This window comes from Pararge aegeria, chromosome 7 (assembly GCF_905163445.1).
Source record: "Pararge aegeria chromosome 7, ilParAegt1.1, whole genome shotgun sequence".
NCBI lineage: Eukaryota > Metazoa > Arthropoda > Insecta > Lepidoptera > Nymphalidae > Pararge > Pararge aegeria.
In genome coordinates, this window is record NC_053186.1 from 6,318,218 (window position 1) to 6,342,854 (window position 24,637).

The 24,637-nt window shown below is 34.9% G+C and overlaps 1 protein-coding gene across 2 annotated transcripts; it reads right to left on the reverse strand.

Moving 5' to 3' along the window:
• Window positions 1-1,000: 1,000 nt before the first annotated feature.
• On the reverse strand, window positions 1,001-22,858 carry LOC120625096 (3-hydroxy-3-methylglutaryl-coenzyme A reductase). 2 transcript variants are annotated; one of them, XM_039892022.1, is made up of 2 exons: window positions 22,688-22,858; window positions 1,001-5,197 (listed from the first exon to the last, which is right to left on the reverse strand). In XM_039892022.1, exon 2 carries the CDS (start codon window positions 5,176-5,178, stop codon window positions 2,647-2,649), a length of 2,532 nt encoding a protein of 843 aa, XP_039747956.1. In that variant the 5' UTR covers window positions 5,179-5,197; window positions 22,688-22,858; the 3' UTR covers window positions 1,001-2,646. The 2 variants fall into 2 exon arrangements, with proteins under 2 accessions (XP_039747956.1, XP_039747957.1); XM_039892023.1 differs by lacking the exon at window positions 22,688-22,858 and adding an exon at window positions 6,405-6,428.
• Window positions 22,859-24,637: the final 1,779 nt, after the last annotated feature.

Consider the following 24,637-nt stretch of genomic DNA (forward strand, 5'->3'; position numbering starts at 1 on the left):
AAATTTACCAAAACCGACCGTGTCGCATTGCCCACCCACGTTATAAATTAGTTTTCTTAGCTTTCAGTTCCGACTTTTTTCATTTAGGTTGGCTCCAAAAGGTCTAAGCGTTATGTTAAATAACCTAACCTTCCTTAAGAATAGGGCTTTATATAAAAAACAAAAAATATCTTCAGATAGATAATATAGTTTGAGAGATTAGACTTCTAATAAAAAATCATCCTCTGTTTTTTATTAGTATACTTACTAACTACTACTGTACCTTACTGTTATTTATCGGAACAATAAGTAACGGTTTTTGTATTTTTTTGGAACAGTTTGTTATCGTGTAAAAACTGTGTAAAAAGTATCCTACGTCAGGATGCATCCGCTATGCCTATGCAAATTTTTTTTCGTACATAAGTTGCAATGGTTATTTTTTTTGAACTCCGCGGGAACGGCTTTCGGTTCCTTTCTCGGGATATTTTTTAGGTATCTACAGGTTCTAAAATATACGTGCTTTACAATAACATCGATTCAGCGGTTAAGTCGATGTAAGGGAACTGCTGAAAATTGTGAAACATCATTTTTAAAATTAGAACATTTCGACATTAAAGGTTTAGGAATTACATTTAATTACTAAACCTTAACACCTTTACTGCTACAATTAGCAGAATAAATTGTCTATTGCATTTTGTTTTAATATATTGTGATATACACTCACACCTTTTTGATTCGCAATTTTTTTCAAAAGTTGCTAAGCGGTGGGGCACCTGTTATCTCCCATACAAAATATGCGAGGAGATGAAAACTGTTGCTTTTAAAATGATGCGTTTGTAAATAACGACGAGTTTGCAACTTGTTGGGAAAGTTAGCAAATTGGGCAGCTGATGGTAAGTCTTCGGAATCAGTGTTAGGAATAGGTAGTGCAATTGGAGTCAATAATGCACATCCTTACGGTGTGCTTAGTTAAACACGCATTCAAGCGTTTACTGATTAGGATCGAAAGAAAACTCATTAATGTATGTTCTTTTTTTTACTTAAACAAAATGGCGGTCACGCGGCTAAACTCTAATATACATAAAACTAAATAAATATTATTAGTAGTTACACTAAGTAATCCTAATTGATTAAGAGTCCCGTAGAATCCATTTAAACATGAAGTGAAAACACTATAATTTGGTAAATCACTGGGAGTTACACTAGGTGTGACTTTAGGCACTACACTTTTTCTCATCTACATCGCGCATATACAACTTGAATGCATACTTTTTCTTCGAGAAATACACATTTTTAAACGAACACAATGTGATATTCTAATAATTATTAACATTAATACCACAATAGAGGTACCCTTAGTACAGTCTAAGGCTATTGTCAGAAGCACAGTTGTTTCTCAAATAGATTTACATTATCACAAAAAAAAGATTTACATATTTCTTCTAGGCTTTATTTACTTGTTACTTTCTTAAAAGGTGACTTGATATGCAAGGAATACATTCATACATTAAACATTTAAGCAACGGCAGTGAAGGTTGCTGATTACATAATTGTTGAGTTAAATGATAAGTGGCCATAGGCGACTAGTCTTATTGTACTTTGCATGAACACCAAAAGGAAATCAAAGCCTAAAATTGATAAATCCGCAAAAACCTTTAAAATGTTGATGCAACGTGTGACTATATCAATATTCCCTTTCAAATTAACCTCTCAAAAAAATAATTTGAAGTTTAGTGCATTATTAAAAAGCAACTAGATTTCGAGAGCCGGTTTCGGAGGCAGTACCAATCAATGTTCCAGTTATTCACTCTAAAGCAAACAGATACTCAAACTCTCAAAAATATATTTGCCCAGATTTATAATTTTATGGAATGCTGTATGAAGTACATAGAAATAAATCTAGATTTTCATGGCTTATAGCAACTTCATCATAGAAACACGGTCGTAAGGTGGACAAAATTAAATCAAGTACAAAACAAAGGTTTTCCTATTGAGGAAATGATAAGAGGCAAAAAAAAAACCAACCAAAACCACACTGACATAAACAAGATGAATAATTGTAAACATGATTTTTTAAATCTTATTTCATCAAGCTTATGAAAAGTTTTAACAAAAGTATAAACTTTTTTTATGTGTCCGTCCCTACAATAAAAACATAATCGCCTAAGGATACTGGTAGACAAACATTGAATAGCACTCGCCCTACCCAACGTTTGAGGAATATATACGGTATTGGTTGTAATATCGTCTTTGATAGTCCATACCAGATTCCGATCTAGAACAGTTTGAAACAATACTGTTTAAAGGGGTTTTAAATATTTTCGTATGGACCATAGCTTGCCTACCATTCTTCCCAAAATAGCGGCCCCGCATAATCCCCATAATAATCCATAACTGGCATCAATAAAAATAAATTCTCTATGAGATGAAACGTTTTATAGCGTAGCCGCTATTTTGAAACAGAAAATGGCGGACAAGTTTGTAAGCCAAAATATTCATGGCTGTTGTACGTCCATCAACGATGATATGTGTTTTTTACCATTATAGTTATAGTTTCCTCCTTTTGAAAACATACATGATAATTATAATAATTAAGTTAATATTTTAAGTCATATTCTTCTCATCTGCTCATTTAAAATCTTTTAAAGCTATTTCCAGTATCATTTGTTATAAGTTAGGTACTTGGAGTGTCATACCATTTGTGACACCTGACACGTTAGTACCCTGAACGTTAATTGCAGATCTATTGTGGCGCATGTGAGATTTAACTAAATCAGAGTTAACTAATGCAGCCATCAGACTTAGTTCTCCAGCTAAAACTGTTGCACATATTAGAGATGCTAGTCTTGCTGAGTTTTCCGCAGGGCGAACCGCAGCCCCTTTAACTCCGAGAATTTCCAAACACGCCCCTTGTCCAGCTAACACTGTGCCGCCACCAACTGTTCCTACTTCTAAACACGGCATCGTACAAGTGACGTATAGATCATCTCTATTTTCGCCACTGATCTCCATACTAGTTGAGCAACTACTGCTAGTCACATTTTGAGCTGGATCTTGACCTGTTGCTATAAATATAGCTGTAACCATATTCGCTGCGTGAGCGTTATTCCCACCTATAGATCCAGCGAGAGCAGATCCTGAGAGATTTTTAATCTTGTTACACCTAGTCAAAGTTTTCGCATCGGTTTTGAAAATTTTCTTCAAATTTTCAGCTGAGATTGTTGTTTCGCATACAACCCGTTTACCTCTGCCTTTAACCCAGTTGATAGAAGCGGCTTTTTTATCAGAGCAATAGTTTCCAGAAAGACTGATTACCTCCATATCGGGGAAATAGGTTTTGAGGAGCTTCAAAGCATTTTCAGCACCTTTGGAAACCATGTTCATTCCCATGGCATCACCAGTTGTCGCCCTGAATCTCAAATATAGAGTTGCTCCGTCGACACCTATATGGACTTCTTGGAGACGTGCGAATCTTGATGTGGAGTCAAAAGCTTCTTTTATTAATGCATAGTTATCCTTATTGTCTAACCATTGACGGCATTCATGTGCTCTCACAACATTAGGTAATTTGACTGCAGGAGCTCTGGTCATACCTATATCTTCTACAACACTAGTAACACCTCGAGTGCCAATGGCTTTTGCTCCTCTATTCGTGGATGCGACTAAAGCACCTTCAGTTGTAGCCATAGGAATCATATATGCTTTGCCGTCGACAACTAAAGGTCCAGCATAACCAACTGGTATACCGACATATCCTATAACATTTTCACAGCAAGCGTTTTGAACCTTACTGTAGTCATAATTTAAATATGGAAGTTTCTTTACAGCACATTCGGTTCCAAATCTTAAGGATATGATTTTTCTGCGCAGTCTGACACCTCTTAAGGGATCGTTTAATACAGTTTCGAGATTATGCATTGGTATATGAGATTGTTCGACAAGCATTACAACTTCTTCGTCACTTAACGATGTACAGATTCCCTCTGAACGGTATATCTCTAAACATTCTGCCATCGGACGTTTCTTAGCGTTTAATCTAGCAAAAGATGAGCTTGGGGAAAGCGAAGGCCACTCAGTTTCATCTAAATTTAGCGAAGAATCTGTTTGTGTAGATGTCGCAATTTTTAAATCTTCTTCGCCAATTGAAAATATTTTCTTATTACTACCGCTATGTTGGACAACCTCTTTAACTGTTAAATCGTTCATGTCGATAACCCAATTCCTTTGTTCTTCAAAGAAGATGAATTTAATGATCAAAGCACATAGCAATGTTGCTATAACAATATAATCAGCGCTTACTGAAAACCATTTAACGTACGAGTGAAACAGAACATTTTCATGATTTGCAGATTTGAAGCCATCTGATAGAGATCCTTCAATCATACCATTTTCTCTTGTCCAAGGCCACCGGCTTGTCAAATGCACGCATAGTAATCCAGCGGCCATGATCATCTTAACTCTTTGCACCACTGGATTTGGCTTTAAGTCTTCTTCTGAAAACGGACTGTCTGGAGCCATTTCCTTTCTACCGGAAGCAAAATCTGCTACCAATGATAAGCAGGCAGGATAGAAAGTTACGAAAACTAAGTAGTCAACCAATAATGCTAAACAGGCGAATGTACACATATGTTCCAACCTTGGAACACCAGAAAGTCCACCAACACCGACTAGTAAAACCGCTAGAAGTGTATCTAGCGTCGCAGTCGGTCCCAACAAAGATAAAGCTTTCCCTACTCTCTTGCCTTGATCTTCTCCTGCACTCCATCCAGCTTTAGCCATTCGAGCACCTCTAGCTACGTCAGCTACTAGTAAAAACAGGAAAGGAGCATCTTTTATACTAGCTAATTCATTCCAGAACAAACTAGCCAATGCCGATGTAAATATAAAGCTGGCAAATGTGGAGAATATACCGGCGAGGATCAGAAGGTATTTGGAGGCGATTTTTTGGAGATTCGAGACTTGGTAGTACGCGTAGAGTAGAGCTGTGCAACGGACGAAGGTCATCACTACAGCGTCGGCCGCTTGGTACTCGGCTTCTAACCCTGGGCAGGCCCTGGCCCAACCAGCGCATCTTTCTGATCGGCCGCCTGTGCCATGCCTCTCTACGCTGGCCGCACATGCTAGTAGGGCTAGCGTGGCTACGATTACCTCCCACTGGTGCTTGGCACAGAATTCCCCGTGCGCTCCCCACACTTTCATGGTGTCGGCAGTGCGTTACCTGTAAACAATAAAGTACAATTTTAATTTAAAAAGTTTGAAAGGGAAAATAAACCAAAAATGTGACCAGCACGTCACGTCACAAGTGCACCATTTTTTTTTTTTTTTTGGTGGTTCCATATCGTATATCGTTAATACGACTTATTCATATCAGTGATTATTTTTTAGAAATATGCAGCTGCGAGAGCGTTGACTGCAGTATAACATCGCATGAAAAAGCTGATAGCTTTCGCAGGGTGGTTCTTAATAGTTTATCTGTATTCTTAAGTAAAATATAAAATAACAAATATATGTATAAAAAAATCCGATTTTGATTTGCGAAAAGAAACATGTATCAGATGTATGTTAAAGTACAATTTAAAAAAATATTTATAAGTCTTATAAATACAATTGTATAGTTGAATGGAATACCACTTTTTGTCGTTCAAACAATTATTACTTAACAGGTGATTCTATCGCATTTAATATGAATGAATGATTGAATGAATACACTTTTATTGTACACCACAGAAAAAAATCACAGAGATACATATACAATAGCACAATAAGGTAGAACGTACAATTTGGCGGCCTTATTGCAAAAATATAAGCGTTCTCTTCCAGGCAACCAAAGGCATACGAGAAAAGAGTAAACTATTATGATTTAAACTAAACAAACATAAAATAAATATATAACATAATACATATAAAACATAACATATTAAAAATATGTACAAAAATATAATAAATATTCCATACATATATACAAACATAAAAACATACAAATACTCTACTGTAAATGCATAATACCTATCCCTACTAATATTATAAATGTCAATGTAAGTTTGTTTGTTACGCTTTCACACAAAAACTACTTAACCGATCATCATTAAACTACATATTCTTGGAAGTGTTAGAAGTAATATATTTATGCCAACATTAAGCTCGGTTCCTTTGGGAGAGGGGATGAAAGTGTTTGACGATTTTACACCATAACTCCAACAAGTTATAACCGATTTAAATAATTATTTTTGTACTATAGAGGTTATAATATGTGCAGTGGCGTGCATAGCCCTTGGACCCAGGGTATGCACGAGGTGTTCAGCACAAACATTAAGTAAAATTTAGATATGTCGGTTTATAATCAAATACGATTACGAAAGTTACCTATATCTTTGATTGATTTAATACAATCGTGTATCTACTGCTCATTGAATAAAAGTACATACCCTGATTTACGTCACAAAATTTTGACACACCATTCGGCAGCATTTTCTAAGCACAATGATGATGATAATATTTTTTTCCAACATATCATGTTTTTAGCGACTTTATGAAAATTATTAAGATAACAATATCCTTTATCATTCCACACTTTACGTATATTGGACAATAAAACAAAATGAAAGCAAAATAATCGATTGGTGTGTACAAAGCCGCTTAGCCAAGAATAGTTTTCGTAATATTTATTATTAAACATACGTGTTACTTTATCACCTTTTTATTGGGATATTTGTAACATTGGTACACACCTTCCTTTGCGAATGATTTCTAATTTTACGATATAGGGATAGAAATTAAAGTTTTCTCTAAGTACTTTTTCCAGGCACACTGAACCCAAACAAAGACCGCACGAATATGCTTTCATTATAAAAAGAATGAAAAAACTATAAATAAACCTTAACACATTAAACTATCACTACTCAAACTTTTATAAGTTACTGAATTTATGCACTTGAACCGTTTATTTATCACTAACGCCATAGAGCATTGTTCGAAGGTAAACAATAATGGCGATTGAATATGCCAATGAAAATATTGCAATCGAAATTAGTCAAAATATGTTTTTAATTTCTAAGTATAGGTTAGAACGCTATTTTACTTTGATATGTAAACAATAAATAAAAACAATATTTATTGTTAACTTTCTCACTTTCCAATGATTCCTGAAAAACGTAAACTATTCATTCGTCATAATTAAGACAGCGTTTGATTTCATAACTCATTTTTAAAACGAAAGACTAATCTGATAATATTAGTTCCTTAATTTTCTTAAAAGACACTGTAAGGTATTTACACTTGTTAATGATATTTTTATTTCTAAAAAAGAATAATGGCAGTATACAACAATAACAAACCAAGCAAATCATTTTATTCATAAAAAAATCAAACACGTAATTGATTATCCACTTCCGTAAGCAGTGCTTATAGACACCTACACTTAGAGAATTTATGAATGAAACTGTTCACACAAGACCGATGCTAATCTTGTAAGTACAAGCGCACGATTATAATATTACACGACACACACTACTAACTTGCACGCACACATCTAGCAGAACGATTCTTTCTTTGGGCGTGATTATTTTATTTGATATTTCTATGCAACAGTAGATGGCGTCATATGTCGAGTGATTTATAATAATTGATTTACCCTGCAATCGATAACATGGGATTTAAATAATAATATAGGTATTTTTACGTGTTTTAAAAGGTAAATGTTTAGCATTTACGGTTAGAAATTAAAATACGAAGTAGAAGATTTTATTTTGTACGCTATACGCCTCGCGCGTGCTGGTTGCGCTGTCGCCTGTCTAGCGACAATTGACCTAGAAGTTTGGCCGCTCATTACTAGATGGCGCTTTCATATATTTTTTACTTAGTTTTTTTTTAATTACAAAACTTTAATGGTCCTATCTGAAGGCTCTTTAAGACCCTGAGGGTAGGGTATGCACTGCTTATTTGCATATATGCAATGCACGCCACTGAATATGTGTTTCATTTTGTCCAAACTGTGTAGATCTGAATGTGGTTGGAATCAAACGCAGAAGAAGTCGCGGGCATCGGCTAGTAAAAAAAAAAACCGATTACAGGGATCATTCCCATCAATGCCTAGCCGATACAGACAAATAGTGATCCTTCACTTGCTTCTTATTGAAGGCGCCGATCGTTTGCGCCTCACGAATGCAACGCTTCGATTCATATATCTAGTAAATTAACCCCTATTCTACTCACTATCGGTTATTTAAAAGAAACCCATTCTGAGGTTTACAAGTATGCAGATTTTTATGCATTAACTTCAAAACACAGGAGTTTCATACTATTTTCTAACACCCGTTTCATCACTTTATGTTTAAAAAGCTTTCTGACATGCTCTAACAGGAATCTTGTACTATCTTCTGAAGAAGATAAAGTAACTAAAATATTATCAAAGATCGTTATCTGAAAATGTAAATAACTCCCTATCCTTGCCTTTAAATTTCTGTTTCAAGAAAAAAGTCGCCATTCTAACTTCTACCTGGCTGTGAAAGTCCCGTCAAAATGGGTTGAACCGTTTCAGTTTTTCACATTTTGACAAAGTGCGTGGGGTACTCTTGTAGGTAAGAATTAAGTAAAAAAAAATGTCTTAATAAACAGCCGAATCAATCTTTTGTTAAATTTAGAAGACCGATAAAAACTACGCAAGTAATATTTACATTTAATATAATATTTAAATGAGTGAAAGTAGTGAAAGTATAGAAATTTCTAACCTTAGCCCCATAACAGAGGCCTTAGCATCAATTTATTGGAAGTACTAGTGGTTCCACGCCGTCTTGTCAGCGTACCTGCTACATGCTGATAAATATTTTCTCACTATACAACTTGGGTATTGATTTTTTCATCTGATGAAATCGCGAATTTAGTTTTACTATTTCGAGTTCAGAACATCTCCCTATTCCTAAGCCTTCGCTGTCCTTCCGACTGTCCAATAGCGAGCTGTATCTCATGAATCTAAATAGGACGAGGGTTATCACAGAATGTTTATTGCCACTATAACGAAATTTATACAAAAAAAATTAATACAATTTTAGATTTTCGTACATCCCGATACAAAAATCACAAGATCGTGAGAATACCTGCATGCCTGAGAGTTGTCCACATTTTGCAATTATAATAATCTATACTTATAATAAAACTGTAACTGGAAGATTTCTGTACATTTAATATATTTTGAAAATTTTGACCGGGGGATGCTTTATAATCGATACTGAGTCCAAAACAGATTTTTATTTTTGTCCGTCTGTCTGTCCGGGCATCACGTGAAAACTACAGAACGGGTTTAAATAAAATTTGGCATAATGGTAGCTGGTATTCCGGGTCAACATATAGGATACTTTTTATACCGATAAACAATAAGTTTCCTCCGGGAAACGGGATGAAATTTTTTAACAGTTAGTAAAACAGTCATAGCTCCGTTAAAATTTTAACCGATTTTAATAATTCTTTTTTTATTTGAAAGTGTATACTCTCAAGCATGTCTATTATTTTAATGGAGCTCTGATAAATATTGTCGGAGTTAAAGAAAATAACTCTTCACAGCAAGTCGCAAAGTATATGGGACAACGATCGAATGCATGCGTACCAACCACCAATATTATAATGTGAAAGAAATAAAATAATATAAATATTAAGTTTGATTATATACCTGCAAATTCATTTTTAATTTATACGTATTGAACCTATCGCTTAGAAGTTGCGACGGGTATAGAATAACACGTACGGCGACGACGGGCCGCGTATAACATAGTTTGGAAATAAAACTGGACTTGGTAGGTAGCGCTGCAATAAGTTTCTAGGTTTTTTTAAGATATTAAAACGATTGAGTGCAGACGAAGTTGCGCGAGTCAGTTATTTATTAATAAATATATTTGCAAAAAGAAATTAAATCAACCTTAACAATGCTTAAAATAAACGCACGCAGACGATATCAGGGTCCACAGCTAGTTTTTAATAGACTGGTTTAAGACCAAGTTTATTTTTTTGTAACAAGGACATCAGTGACTCAACTAAACTAAACATCCATTACGAATTAAGTCATATTCTAATTACATGATATATAGGTAGGTGTATGAACTTTATGACCTAGATTCATACAGCGTCCATAAAAAGTGTAGTGACCCAGTATTTATTAGTAACCCAACTATTTTTAACCGACTATGAAAAGTTGAATATTGTTTATTGTTGTTATTCTTCTGCGAGCTAGTCCCGCGTACTCCTCATCGTGCCTCCAACTCTTTACACCAATGGCACGAGATATAATTGTCATTCCTCGGAGTCCGGATGGTGCTCTACATAACTTCCGATTAGATCTTTACTGCAATTTCATCTGGTGGTGTCATGATGCAGTCAAAGATGGTAGCGGGTTAACATTTTAAGGGTAGCTATGGCAGTTATATTAAACCCATATATAACGAAACCCACTACCCCTATTGGGTTTCGTATCGTATCGAAACACTAACAACTCGTTTGGCTTTACGTATTTTTTGGCAGAGACAATTTCAGTAATTCAAATAGCTAAATACCCCTGCCGGGGTTCGAATCCGGGACTTACCACTAATAAAACAGCCCTGAGTAATGCGCTAGGGAGGTAGTCATATTAAAATAAACATTAATGTTACAAATGCGAAAGTGTACCAGTCTTGTTTGTCTGTTACCTATATTCTCCTCAACCAATGCACATTCTTGATGAAATTAAATGATAAATTAGTCCATAAGAAAAAAAAAATATCCCGGGAAATCATCATACTCAAAAGCCTATAACTGATAGCAGTAATAGGTTTTATAAAGACTACTTTTTCGACCAGCGGAGTAGACTTTATATAGATAAAGTGTACTCTGCTGGACTAAAGAGTAGACTTTATATATGAAGTCTGCCCATAATCACCACGCTGGGCAGACGGATTGGAGATCGCAGTAAATTGCAGTAGTAGCACAGAGGACGCTGCTGTACCTTACCTTGGTCGCCTCGTACGACACTTGCGAAGATGAGAGGTATGACAACTATATTCTTCCTACCTTTATATCGAGGTTTACCTACTAGTTACTCGAAGTATTCAACATAGGCCGCTATGGAGAAGCTAAAATACAACAATGTTTTTCGCTTATGTGTGGTTAAATATCGACAATCTCCGAGATTTAACGTTTTTTTATGAACCTAGCTAATCATCATTGTCAACACAAAACGGCCCACTAGAGAGCACTGGTCTCGTCTCAGAATGAGAAAGGTTTGGGTTAGGAAATACTTCACACTCACTTGAGAACAGTATGGAGAACTCTTAGGCAGACAGCTTTCCCTACGATGTTTTCCTTCACCGTTAACACAATTTTAAGGGACAAATAAAAGTATAGATTGCCTACTTTTAAAGACAGGATTTTACTTGTCATAATACCAATTTATTATTTTAACATTCCATAAGCATCCTAACATCGCACTAATGACGTTAACGCGGCCAAAGTCAGGGGCATACGCCTACGTTTCTTAATTTAGACAATACGATGACGACACCAGTTCAACTGAAAGCAACGAGGAAAATCCCATGAAACATGTAACACATGAATATTATCGGGCAATCAGTTTGTTTACATATTTCAGTTTCGCGGTATAGTTATACTCAATTGTATTCTTGTCAGTTTTAGAACGCGGAAAACAAAGATTTCTGCGTCCGGGAATCAGACTTATAGACAAATCAGCCTTTGACTGCAATCTCACATGTCCAAGTGATGACGTCGTTCAAGATGGTAGCGGCCAATCTTTTAGGAAGTAAGGTATGGCAATTGGCAAATTTATAAAAATCATACCCCGGATCGTTCGTCTTTGTCTGTAGAGTGGAAACTAGCCATTGCCCTAGACTGCCACAATATCAGACCAGAGATAACTTTTCACCCGCCAGGGATCGACCAGACGTTGGTCTACTTAAAAGAAATCCACGCCGACCGCTGCGCAAGAGCGGCCATCACAAAAGGTTTAATTAATGAATAAGGTACGAAAACGCACCTACGTACGGTACGTACTCAGTCCCGTCGTGACTACGATCCATGCAACTGGGTCGAAATATGGACAAATTCAAAATATTATCGTGGTATGTACCCGTTGATCTATGCTTAAGAAATGTTGATTAACCACGAAAATCTTTAATTAAGGTACGAAAGTTTGAATGGACCTTTATAAGAATTCAAACTTATTATGTCCACGAATGTTGCCCATATTTAAGTGGACGTGGATGGGGCTAAGGATGAAAGGATAACTCCTACAACTATTTTTTGATTGGTTGTTTTATCATCATCATTAGCATCATCTTCAACCCAGTACCGGCTCAGTATATGGGACGGCTCTCCTCTCAGAAGCAAAAGGGTTCAGACCGTAGTCCATTGTGTGGATTAGTAGACCTTTCACACCCTTGAGAACATTATGGGGAACTCTCAGGCAAGCATGTGATATTTAATTGCTTAAATTAAAACGCTCATAACTCCGAAAAGGTAGAGGAACGTGCCGGGATTTGAACTTTGTCTCCCCGAAAGGAAAGCCGAAGCCTTGCCCGTTTTTATAATAATGAATGTAAATTAAGCTATTTCATATTTACTTATACATTTCTCAATACTATCCCGTAGTTAGGAAATTGGCGTTGTCGTTGGTCCCACGTGCTTCGAGGATGATGTTCATTGGAAATCAGATAAGTACACGCGCCAGTATCCATGGTAACTCGTCGGGTGTCCAGTGACCAACTTGACCACTTACCCTTTCCGCTAGCCTCAACAAACAGTCGGGACTCGTTTAAGGACGTTTACAATGCGTAGGCGTCCTTTGCGGTTTTGCGAACAATTTATATTTCTTGTACCTAACTCTTCTCAAATACACCTACTTGCAAAGGTAAATATAGGCGGATATTTTTATGTGTGAATAGCTAAGAATAGAATCTATTTCTAAACATGATTCCGAAATTGTTGCGAGGCCTCGTAAAGCGAGGAACCCCTTGATGAAAACCATAAAATAAGTAGTATCTTTCGTTTAAGATCTTCCCTAGTAGTTAAGTGACCATTCCCGCTTCACGTTGAACAAAACGCATGCCCAATCAAAATAGTAATAGTAATAAAATAAGTGGCATATATCTAAATAGCATCATATTCAATTATACGACTATCCATAAGGTGGTTCTTCGATCCGATTCCAGTATATTATTTACTATGAAATCAGAACAGCGTCTATCGAGATCGCTAGTCCATGTAGAGTACCATGCTAAGTATAAAGGGCCAGTGTTAATGTACATAAAATTGCATTTGATGATAAAATGCGTTTTTACTATGATTAATATATAAATCCTTACAATAAATAGTAGGGACAAGTATTTAATGCATAAAAATGACGATCAAAAGTAACCCTTTAAATACCTTTCGACATAAAATGTTGTATTGAGGCTTATTTACAATACTGAAGAGCGATATTTTTGTAGCACATAGTATATGTACATATGACGAACCATTTCGTCAGCGCACCCAGATTAAGCAGCGTGCTGCGTTTTCGTTTGGCTTTACAAATACCTTTAATAAAATATATCTTATGTTACTCTTTAAGAAAATGGCTTTCTATAGTCGAAAGATTGTTAAAGTCGGTTCATTTTATTTTGACATAAAATAAATATACAACACATCATTCGGTAGTAGGGGGGATAAAGCAGATGATGCGTTTACCCTAAATAGCCGTATGACATACATACAAACTGGGTTTACCGACCCGATTTGATTATATAATTGTGTATGGGAACTTAGGAAATGATTATCTTTGTTTCTGTTTCACTTTATACATCCAACCATTAAGACCAACAGCGGAGTAGTTAGGAGGTTAGCGTTTTAGCGTTTTAGCGTTTTAGGAAATAATGGGTTGTGGTTTCGATAAAAAAAATTGTAAGATTTACCAGTTTTTTATTATTTAAAAAAATAATAAAAAATATAGTTCTAGTAAATGTATAGTAAATATAAACCATGTTAAATGATAAGGGAATAAACCTGTCCGGATTTTATTTTTTTCAGTGACGATGATTATTACAAAAAGAATACTCGTTCTTAGATTTTAGTGGGCCTTTAGGACAAGAACGCGCTTGGGCCCCTCGTATCTATAGTTTTTAGTAAAAGAATGTAGTTATGAGTAATAATACACTTAGGTAATTTTATAGTTGTTATATTATTTGGTTCATTTGTTTTAAGTCCGTCTCTCAGTATAATTTCAATACGCAAGCATTCAACCTGGATTATTGGCTACAAGGTCGTCAAGTTTAATATAACAGGGCATTCTTCAGAAAGCTATCGATATAGGGTTTTCCCTTACTCCAAATGTCATAGCTAGGCTAGGAGTCGATAGCAGATATATTTTAAGACATTATTTCTTATGGCATAACTATATCTATATGGCCCTTGTTGCTTTTCGCTCGGGCATAGTAAAACTGAGGTTATAAAACAGTGCTTCAAACGGTATTCGAACGGCCTGCTATTTATTTACGCTCATGATTATCTTACGACCAAATATAGTATCAAATAGCGAAATATAACGCTACTTAATACTGCCATAAATAGATCAACGAAATTAAAAGTCAATTTTAATGTAAATTTATGTACGAAATATTTAACATCTTGCTTTCTTAGATTCCAAAGCCCAAATTTAATGATACGTAAGCGAATACAATAAATCTTACATCATTTTAATTTGATATGTTAAGCCTTAACATGTCGTTATCAAATCATCATTTATTTACCCAAACAGTAAATTAAATAAACTTAAGTTCGACAAAGCAGTAGAATCTTTAGCAAGTTTTTTAAAGGCTACGCCAGTAAGCTCGCTCCTTCATTTATAAAGCTTCTGGCTTCGCGATCTAAAACACTCCATTATGTTGGATAGAATAGAATGACTGATTGGAGTCGGGTTGATCTGATTACGTTCTGGGACACTTTCGACCTAATCTAATAGATTAATTTACAGTAGAATTACGCAACTGGAACCATAATAATTAAATATTAAATATTATGAACTCTTGCATTCTATTTATATAAGTTAAGATCTGAGATGTATGTACTTTAAAGACAATCAAGACATCAAGATTGTTTTCATTTTGTAAATTATGTGACAAATCATAATTCTTTTTTGTTGGTTTGGAATCACACTAACAATGCCACGAGCGCTCTGCCTATAAGGTACTCATGCAAGGCCTCGTACATTCTTTGAAGCTGGTTTTACGAGTTAAGAAATTATTATAATGACATGTACCGAAGGTCGTAGGTTCAAACCTCACCCGTTAGGTTATTGTCACGGAATCTTGTTAGCATCAAAACACTGCGAGTGAAAAGGACGATTGTTCATAGTTGTTCCGATTCCTATTAGGACGGAAATGGTAGATAACAAGCGGTAATAAATTATGGGACTTATACCTTAACAACCTGAGCTTATTACGCATACAATATATTTGAATACCATTAGTATCTACCAAAACTTAATTAGATTATGACCAAATCATGTTTGCCAAAATTTAAAATTAGGTTAGAGCATAAATATTCATGAGCCTTTAGGTTTTATTGGTTACTTTGATTTATTTTATTTTAAAGAGGATGATTTAAGCTAGACCCGTGGCGGGAACGAGCCGTGCCTCAAACGAGATACGGATCTTAAATACTAACATTTTACATGAGCAGTTTATGTTACAAGGGTCTCCTTCTACAATGAGAAGGGGTTAAGGCCGTGGTCCACCACGCTGGAAACGGCGATACCCCAGTGGGTAGGAGCTCAACTTTTCTTTCGGGGGGCTTAGTTCGAATACCAGCACGCACCTCTTAAGAACATTATGGAGACCTCTCAGGCATGCAGTTTTCCTCACGCACATCGTGAGGAAAACTGCATGCCTGAGAGGTCTCCATAATGTTCTTAAGGATGTGTGGAGTCCACGAATTTTATCTATAATCATAAAAAGGGAAAAAAAATTGGTTTTTTGAATGTGTGTATATAATAGATAAACATAAAAACTACTGAACCGATTTAAAAAAAACTTTCGCTTGTAGAAAGGTACATTCTCAGCGAGTAACATAGGCTATACAGTTGTGGCTATATACTCGTAAATATGAACGATTTGAAGTGCCAAATTTTTTTACTCTAAATCATGTGATGTGTTGTCATGTGTTTTATCTTAGAAGTAACTAGTTATTATATGAAATAGCCACATATCCCTACTAATATTATAAATGTCAATGTAAGTTTGTTTGTTACGCTTTCTCATTACGTCATACAGCTCTCTTAAATTGTCAAACTGCCGATTTGAAACATTTTTCTTGACTTCACACCGAAAATGCTAGATCGGGTTTAGATCTGGGCCGTTATCTGGCCAATCTAAGACAGAAACTGATTGCGACGTGAGAAATTCCGTAACGGTGCATGTAGTATGCTTTGGATCACACTGTCGTGCTGAAATGTCCCAATAACCAAAAGCACGTCTTCAGCTAAACTAAAGGTAACATTGCTTCTTCTAGTATATTGTTGTATTGAAATTGATCCAAATTTTCTTCTATCATTTTAATAGCTCCAACACAATGTCCAGAAAAGCACCCCCAAATTTTCATATTTCCCCACAATGCTTTAATAATGTCAATTTGTACTTCGGGTCGAATGCTTTATTCAGAGGGCGCCGTACACAACGTTTTCCATCAGAACTTCCCTGTTTATCTTTGTCCGGTCAGAAAAAGAACATTTTTCGAGTGTCTAACTGTCCAGTTTTCATACCTTCTTCAAAATGAAAGTCCGTCTTGCCTTATGTCATCGTTTCAACATAGGTACCTTCCTTGCTATCCGTCCGTGCAACTTTTTGCGTGCGTGTCAAGATTTCTGACGGGTTAACGGGACCCTTAAAAGGCTTATGTTTTGCCAAACTAACTATATTTCAATCATACCATCGTTCGTACCATCGTTTTTGAGTATTGCGGATGGTCGGCTATCTTTTTGTTCGACGTTCTCTCGAACTTTTATTTTTCCCCATGGTTTTCATATGAAGCCACCCTTAAGACTTTTAAAGCACTAAATGGCGCGGAAATTATACTAATCGCAGAGAGTTCTCTATTTGAATAAAATAAACTACATGAGCGTTCTAAGTATGTAACTAGCCAGTATGTAGTAATAGGTTTCTAGGTTCGGATCTAGTGTTACAAGTTTATCTTCTTATTTTTTAGCCAATCTAGCCTATGGAACCGTTTAGCGATATCATGAGAAATACAAAAAGAATACATGCATTTCATACAAAGATATACTTGTTAGTTTGAAAATTCTTCCCTTTAAAAAAGCGTCCTTTTAATTATATGACCACCACTGTCTAAATTTTATTTTAGTAATATTAAGATTTCAGTCTGAAATAGTTTGCGAGACATAATTATTATAAAATTTAAACATTCGCTGATATTTATGGATTTTTTTTAATAAGTACTTCTGTCTTTAAAATTATCTGTTATTTAAACACAATGCCACCGGAACTATTAACAGTTGATGACAGTAATACTGCGGCAAGCCATAAGAGAAAATTAGCAATTTAAGATAACTACACGATAGTAATTTATTTACTTAATGTTTGAAAGATCTTAGTGATAAAGGAAGAGATATGCAGTTGATTATTATTTTAGACGGAAATAACGAGATAAATAGAAACTGCACTTAATCCAAAGCTGCAAATCGCACTTATCAAGCCACTTAAGGTAGACTTAAACAAATGCATTAATATTATAAAACTTAATATGCCAATTAAAAAATATTTAAACACGTAATGTGTTTAAATATTTTAATAGCTTAGTTAAAACTTAACAGTGTAGGCTTAACGCGAAAAATAGCCACGCGCGCTTAGACAAGCGAATATGGGGATTTTTTTATTTTGGTTAAGTGATGTTTTATATTTATAAAATGATTACGGGTGTATTAAAAAAATATATAAACAAGAAAAAGAACATAACTATTTTTATTTGTATGGAAAAAATGCTAATTTTATTACATGATGAAATGGCCCGATGAACTTCGTAATAACGTAAAGAACGCCATCTATTGAAATTAATCAAAAATAGCATGAAGTGGAAATGGCAATGGCAATGATTATTGATTTATGGGTGAAGCCTAAAATAATGATTATTATTAATCATTATTTTAGGCTTCTCCCATAAATCAATAATCATCAATACTAAATCAATATTACCGATTTTGATCTTTCCCATACAAAATTATTTCCGTTTTTTTTCGATTTCTCGGCAGGTACTCTGGCATTTAAAATCTTGCCAAACCATTCAAATGAAAAGAAAAAGATTTTTTGAGCCACACGCGAAGTAAATTATTTTTTATATAATAAATAGACAAAGATATTAGTGATTTATGTAAATAAATATCATTCTTAACTTTTTTTTAGTTCACTATCAGAATTTGAATGATATGAGCGTAGATAAGATACAATATCGTACGGAACAATATGATATTATACATACGAGTATGAGCGAAAGCATTTGTGAGCTTGTCCTGTCCCTCGACACGCAGCATCGGATCGAAGTGAACATTTGCACAAAGTAAATTAATGGATGGAAATGCCAATGAATTGCCAAGGTGTCTGTTTCTGCGCACCGATCTTGCATCTCGCATGTATCCTAGAGATGGGCATAGGACTTTTTATCCCGGTAAAACACGACGTTAACATTCAGCTCCCAGTTAAACCTATCTTGGAGAAATTTTTGCAGAGATGTCTTGCATTCTGAAGACGCACGTCTTTATATCCACGAAAACCAAATGGTACGCGGGTACCATTTGGTTGCTTATTAAAAACAAAATGATAAAATCGCGGGTATCAGCTAGTAAATTCTATAAAATCTATACAAAATTTTTAAAGACGAAAGACTTGATTAACAGAGCAACTAGCTAACTTTCTTGCCGGCTTCTTCTTGGTAGGTTATACCTTCCGAACTGCTAGTAAAATCACTACAAACAGACAGACATGACGTTTTAGAAGTGCTCATAAAGCAAAGCTACTTGATATCCTGATGAAATTAGTAATTAGAATCAGTAGCATCAAACAGTCAACCCAATTCGTACAACAATTTCCTAGTAGTTCACGAGCGTAAATCATCGAATACATTCTATGCATGGTGTGGGGATGACGTAAATCAAGTCAATTGTTATTCCTTAAACGTATTGAGACAACGTGCCGAATGTGCGAGCAGATAGGTATCGCAAGATCTACATACAGGCCAACAGGAAGCAAGGTTTGAAATAGTTTCCAGTGAAAACGTGATTTACCTAATGGTGTTTTAATGTAGCTAATATCGCAATACGATAACCTTGAAAAGAAGAACTGCCGAGATTCTCGCCGGCTCTCGAGCTCGGCGATGGATAATCAGGGCAAATGAAGGGCAGGTTTGTCCACTGAAATTAAGTTGAAATTTTAAAAGTTGGGTACGTCTCAGTAGAACCTCCTCATTCAGAACCAATGGTGAACTCAGAAACCAACCGTGACTGTTTCACGACACGCACTATAATTCGCCCATCTGATTCCGTAGACCTCTTACCGAGAACTCATGTAAAATATCTAAATAAAATTGAATATGTAGTAAGTACTTAGTTAATTATGCAATTCGAGGGTAATTAAAATTCCTTCCTTTTAAGGCCAGGGGAAATAGTAAATATTATGTTATGGTTCATTTAACATACTAAAAATAGTTGGTAGTACATAAGGCATTTTCCTACTGTGAGTAAACAACTAAATTTAGTTAGAACTAGCGGGTTTTTCGCGACTTTTCCCGCATACAAAATCTGATCAGTATAAATTCCCGCACAAACTTTCATCCCCTATTGGAAACCCCTAGGGTTGTTTTTCAAAATATCGGTTATAAGTTTGTCTTGTTCCTTTAACGGTTACTAGTATATTTCCAATAGAGATAGACGAACTAATGGGTAGACATAACTATCTCATATCGCGCATTCTAGTCCGACAGGGCACGTTTGAATCCTTTGTAGTTCAGTTTAGTAAATGAATGTAGGTATGACCATCATCTCAAGACAATATATAAAATTGTATATACCTATTGAAAGTGTGTTAATGTGTAGGTACTCTTTTTTTTACGTACTACGTCCCATTACCTTTAAACCCTTACTGCAATATCAACTGGTAATTGAGTGATCATGCAGTTTGAGACGGTAGCGGGCTTGATATTAGGGGAGTTGCAGTTATATTATTAAACGCATAGGTATCTCTAATTGGTTTCTACGCGACATCGTACGAGTTCATGTGTTTGTTCTTTTTTTTTGTCTCGTTTTTCTGAGTGGTGTACAAATAAAGAGTATAAATAAATAAAAATAAATAAATAAAAGAAAATTCAGAAATAAATTCCAAAATTGTCTCAGCTGGGGATCGAAACTGAACCTCCCACTTGTAAGCCCGTTGGTGCTCACAACTGCGCCATCCCAGGTCACAAAAATTTTATAAAGAAATATATACTTCAAAATTTAAAATATAATAAATTAAATATATGAAAGGCGCATGAAAATGAGTCGTTTTTTTTTGCGCGTAGTCATATTTTTGAAATAAAAGTACTTAAATAAAAACAAACTTATAAAATTATAAAAAATAGTTACTCCTCTCAGCTAGCAGCCAGTAAAACTCATATCAAAATCGTCAAGGCGGTTTGGAGATTAGCCAAAACAGACAGACGGACAAAACAATTTAAAAACTGTTTTTATTTTTATAAGTGGATAAGGTTTATATTATCATTTCAGCTTTTTGCATGCTAAACTTGATTTCGAAGATGAATAGCGATGAGGATGATATACTTAGGATGATATGACGGCCGACTTGCGCAGTGGGCACGACCCTTCTCTCTGAGTCCTAGGCTGTGGGATCAATTCCCACAACTGGAATATGTTTGTGTGATGAACATGATTGTTTTTCAGTGTCTGGGTGTTTCTCGGTATATTATAAGTATTTAAGTTTATTATATTCATAAAAATATTCAACTAATACTTTTACAAAAAAGACACTTTAATTGTATTTATTTGTATTGATGTAAATAACCAATATGTCATAAATATATAATTTGGCATATAAAGACCTATATCAATGTTTATTAACCTAAATATGATCCAAAACGGTAAAGTATGCACTCAACCTACTTTACCCTTTTGGCTCATATATACTGAGTTACATTTGTATACATTTTTGTCAATTTCACAGTTTCTTTTCTGTTGTTGGCATTCTCTTAGGGTATTTACTAGACATGTATATTATTATAGTATGTTAACAAAGGAACAGCCATAAGAAATATATCACAATAAAGATATCTTTCAACCTACTAGACAGTGATGGCAGTTGTGTGCACTTCATACAAGCACAAAAACACTGCTTACTCTAAATTGTTTGTACATAACTCATAAAGAAGAAGGATTTTGCCATCTTCGTCCTTTATGCATACCCAGTTCAAGAACCCTGTGCACGCCATTTAGTGATGGTCACCGGCTTAGTAACTTTCTATCTTAGGGGTCCGTTACCAAAATGATGGAAACAAAAAGTTAGGTTGTGACAATGTTTGTCTATCACAACCTTATATTATGGATGTCATTATTAATGCTATTGCTTTGAAATTTGGAATAGTTATAAATAAAGCTGGTTCAACGTTTATACAAGTCATCTGAACTCACCATCATTGCTATCAAGTGGCATCTCAAACAGCGGCTGTGACTCTGTGTGTGTGTGTGTATGAGCATGGTTAGGATTGATTGAATTTAAATGTATTCAAATGAAGTATTCATAACTATTCATATTATTCTGTGAAGATCAAACATTGCATTGAGCTATTACTGTTTTTAAGAAGCCATGCCAACCAAACTTATAATAAATGTAGCTAAAAAGCAATCAGTTTTCTTACACACTGTATATCTGCCACATTCTGATTTAAGGTACGCTTAATATTTTTTATTAAGGTAACTTTTGTTTTATAGTTAATTAAATATGTTACTTATTATTATTATTTTATAAAAATCTTCTAAACATTATTAAGTTTCACATATTGTATGATATTTTGCATTATTTAATTTTCTTTAAGAGCACCTAAATAAAAAAGAGCTCACTGTTCCTTTTTCAAATAGTTATTGTTTTTTTGTGTTGATAATCATTAAATGCTACCATAGAAGAAAGTTGCTATAAATTTTTTTTCAAAATTTATATTAAATATAATTTAGAAAAAAAATATTTCAGTGCACTTAGCACTACCTTATTACCTAATATACAGATCGGTCGCTCTTTTAATTCACGTGTACTCATTTGAATTTCCGAAGTATGCCAAAAAAATCAAGGTCACTCAGAGAGAGAGTGAATAACACGAGTTTTGTATTAAAATTTCACTCTTTTAACCAAAACTTGTTTTAGACCAACAAATAAATTATTTCTTCATAATTATATCATCCAACCATATCAAGATAATTACGCCTATACTCTTCATAGTCCACTAATAAGTACCTAACCCAGTGAAACGTGAATAAAACTGTAAACACTATTTTCTAACTGATCTTCTAGTTTCTAAACAATTTTTCGAATCGATCATGAAATAAAAATGTAATCCCAAATTTAAAAATCAGTGTAGTGTTTCTCTAATAAATTATAATTATGTGTTACGTGAAAATTTCACTTTAGGAAAAAAGAAATTTTCTACTTACAAATGGAAATCAATTTTTTCTTCTTCCTTTAAAAAATAGTTTTCTGCAAAGGCGTTCGGTTCACGGACGCGAGGAGTTAAATTCGCGAGCGGACTGGCGCTTTAAAATTCGTAAATTGTGAAATAAAATTGCTTTGACACACTTTTCGACATTTTTGACGTGCTACTTGCGTCCACAGACTAATCAAGACTGATGACGATAAACAGAACAACTCAATCCAGTGATCAAAATCACCGCGCCCGCGCCACGGCCTTGTTACCTTGTTGGTAAAGCGGTTTTATAGACAAGTATCTTAGTTATTGAAGAAAGAAATTCTTAATAATTGACTTTGTAAAATGAATTTTGACTTCAGTATTTGACTTTAAGTCATAAGTAAGAACATTGTTCTCAGTTCAGACGGGAGACCCCAGCAGGGCTAGCACAGGCAGCAGACAAAAATTATATCTTCTGACAGCGGATATATTATATAAGTAACGTATCCACCTGCTAAAGCACGGGAACATAGAATAGGAGAAGTTTAACCCCGATTAATTTCACATATTATTTAAATAATATTTTCATGCGCCAATGCAAGAGTTGAGAAAGCTGTGGGAGAAGATATTTTTTTATCCGTGGAGATAATTGCCTCCTGCTCATGTTAGCCGGGCAGGTTGCATGAAGCAGCATAACAATTTTAAGCAATTTTGATTCCTAAATCTTATACCATTAATTGGATGTCACATTAGTTTCTTAAACTGCCGTTAGAAAGGTTACTCGTATAAAGCAAATAGGCACATAATGGTTTGTTTGCCTCTTCGTCAAAAGTACTCTGTGTCAAAAGTACTGAGTGTTGCCAGCATATGAAAAAAAAAACTCATTAGTTATTAGAGAGCTTTAAACAGTTAAGAACACCTAAAACCTAAAAGCCAAAAAAGCAAAAAAAGAAGAAGAACAGCAAACAGCCTACCATTTTTTTAGAATAAAATAAGTAACATTTATAAAGTTTGAATTTATTTTAGAGGTAGACCCTTTTGTTAGTTAGATACTTAGGTTGGCTATTTACATAAGCAGACTCAAGGGCTAACTTATAATCGCTATTTTAGCATCTCGGTACCTTTTTATCAGTCTTTTGAGCTATTTATTTATATATTTTACAACTGGTTAGTACGGCAGGGCTACTTGAACTCACTAGATAGAACTACATAATTTATGAATACCTATAAGACAAATGAATTAAAAGATGAAATTGAACATTATAAAAGTCATGATATTAATATAGTGTACATGGGGACGTGTATTAATGGGAATAACAGCTGCCGATTCACTAACTTTTCCAACAAGTTGCCAAATTGTCGTCTTTATAAAAAAACGTTCATTTTGGGTTATTAAATAGGGCAGCAGATGGCGACCGCTTAGCGTCTGTTGGAATAGTTAGTGGATCGGACAGATGTGATACTCCATAGTTCAAATTTATGAACTACGCAAAACAAAAGCAAATCCACATAAATGAACATTTCATGTATAAAGTAATCAACAAAAAACGCGACAACATAATAAAAATATTGATAATAATTCCGATGAAAATGCTCAGGCGAACTATCTAACGCAGTATCGAATATTTCACTTTTTCGAAAACAATATCTTCTAAAAGACAACCTGGAGGTATTCGAAAGCACAGATTTGTTTGTTTTGAGTGCGGAATAGAACGCTTCAAAGTATGCAGTCAGAATATTCTTGCCAAACCATATCCATATGAATACAAAAAAGGCGGTCAGCAAAAGCACTTGGCAGAACATGTAGAAGTAGTAAGGGAATATAATAGGGTCTGGGGTTGTCATCTGTGTGATTTTGCAAACAATCCACTGTATTCCCATCCAGTATATTAAACATTGGTTTGTACCAGCGCATAAAGTCACGAAACAGTCCCAAAGACGCCCGCACAGAATGTAAGGGTAACAGAATACTTTCCAC

What these genes read in the sequence shown, in the direction of transcription:
- LOC120625096 (XM_039892022.1), bottom strand. Translation starts at nt 5,178, where the DNA reads ATGAAAGTGTGGGGAGCGCACGGGGAATTCTGTGCCAAGCACCAGTGG.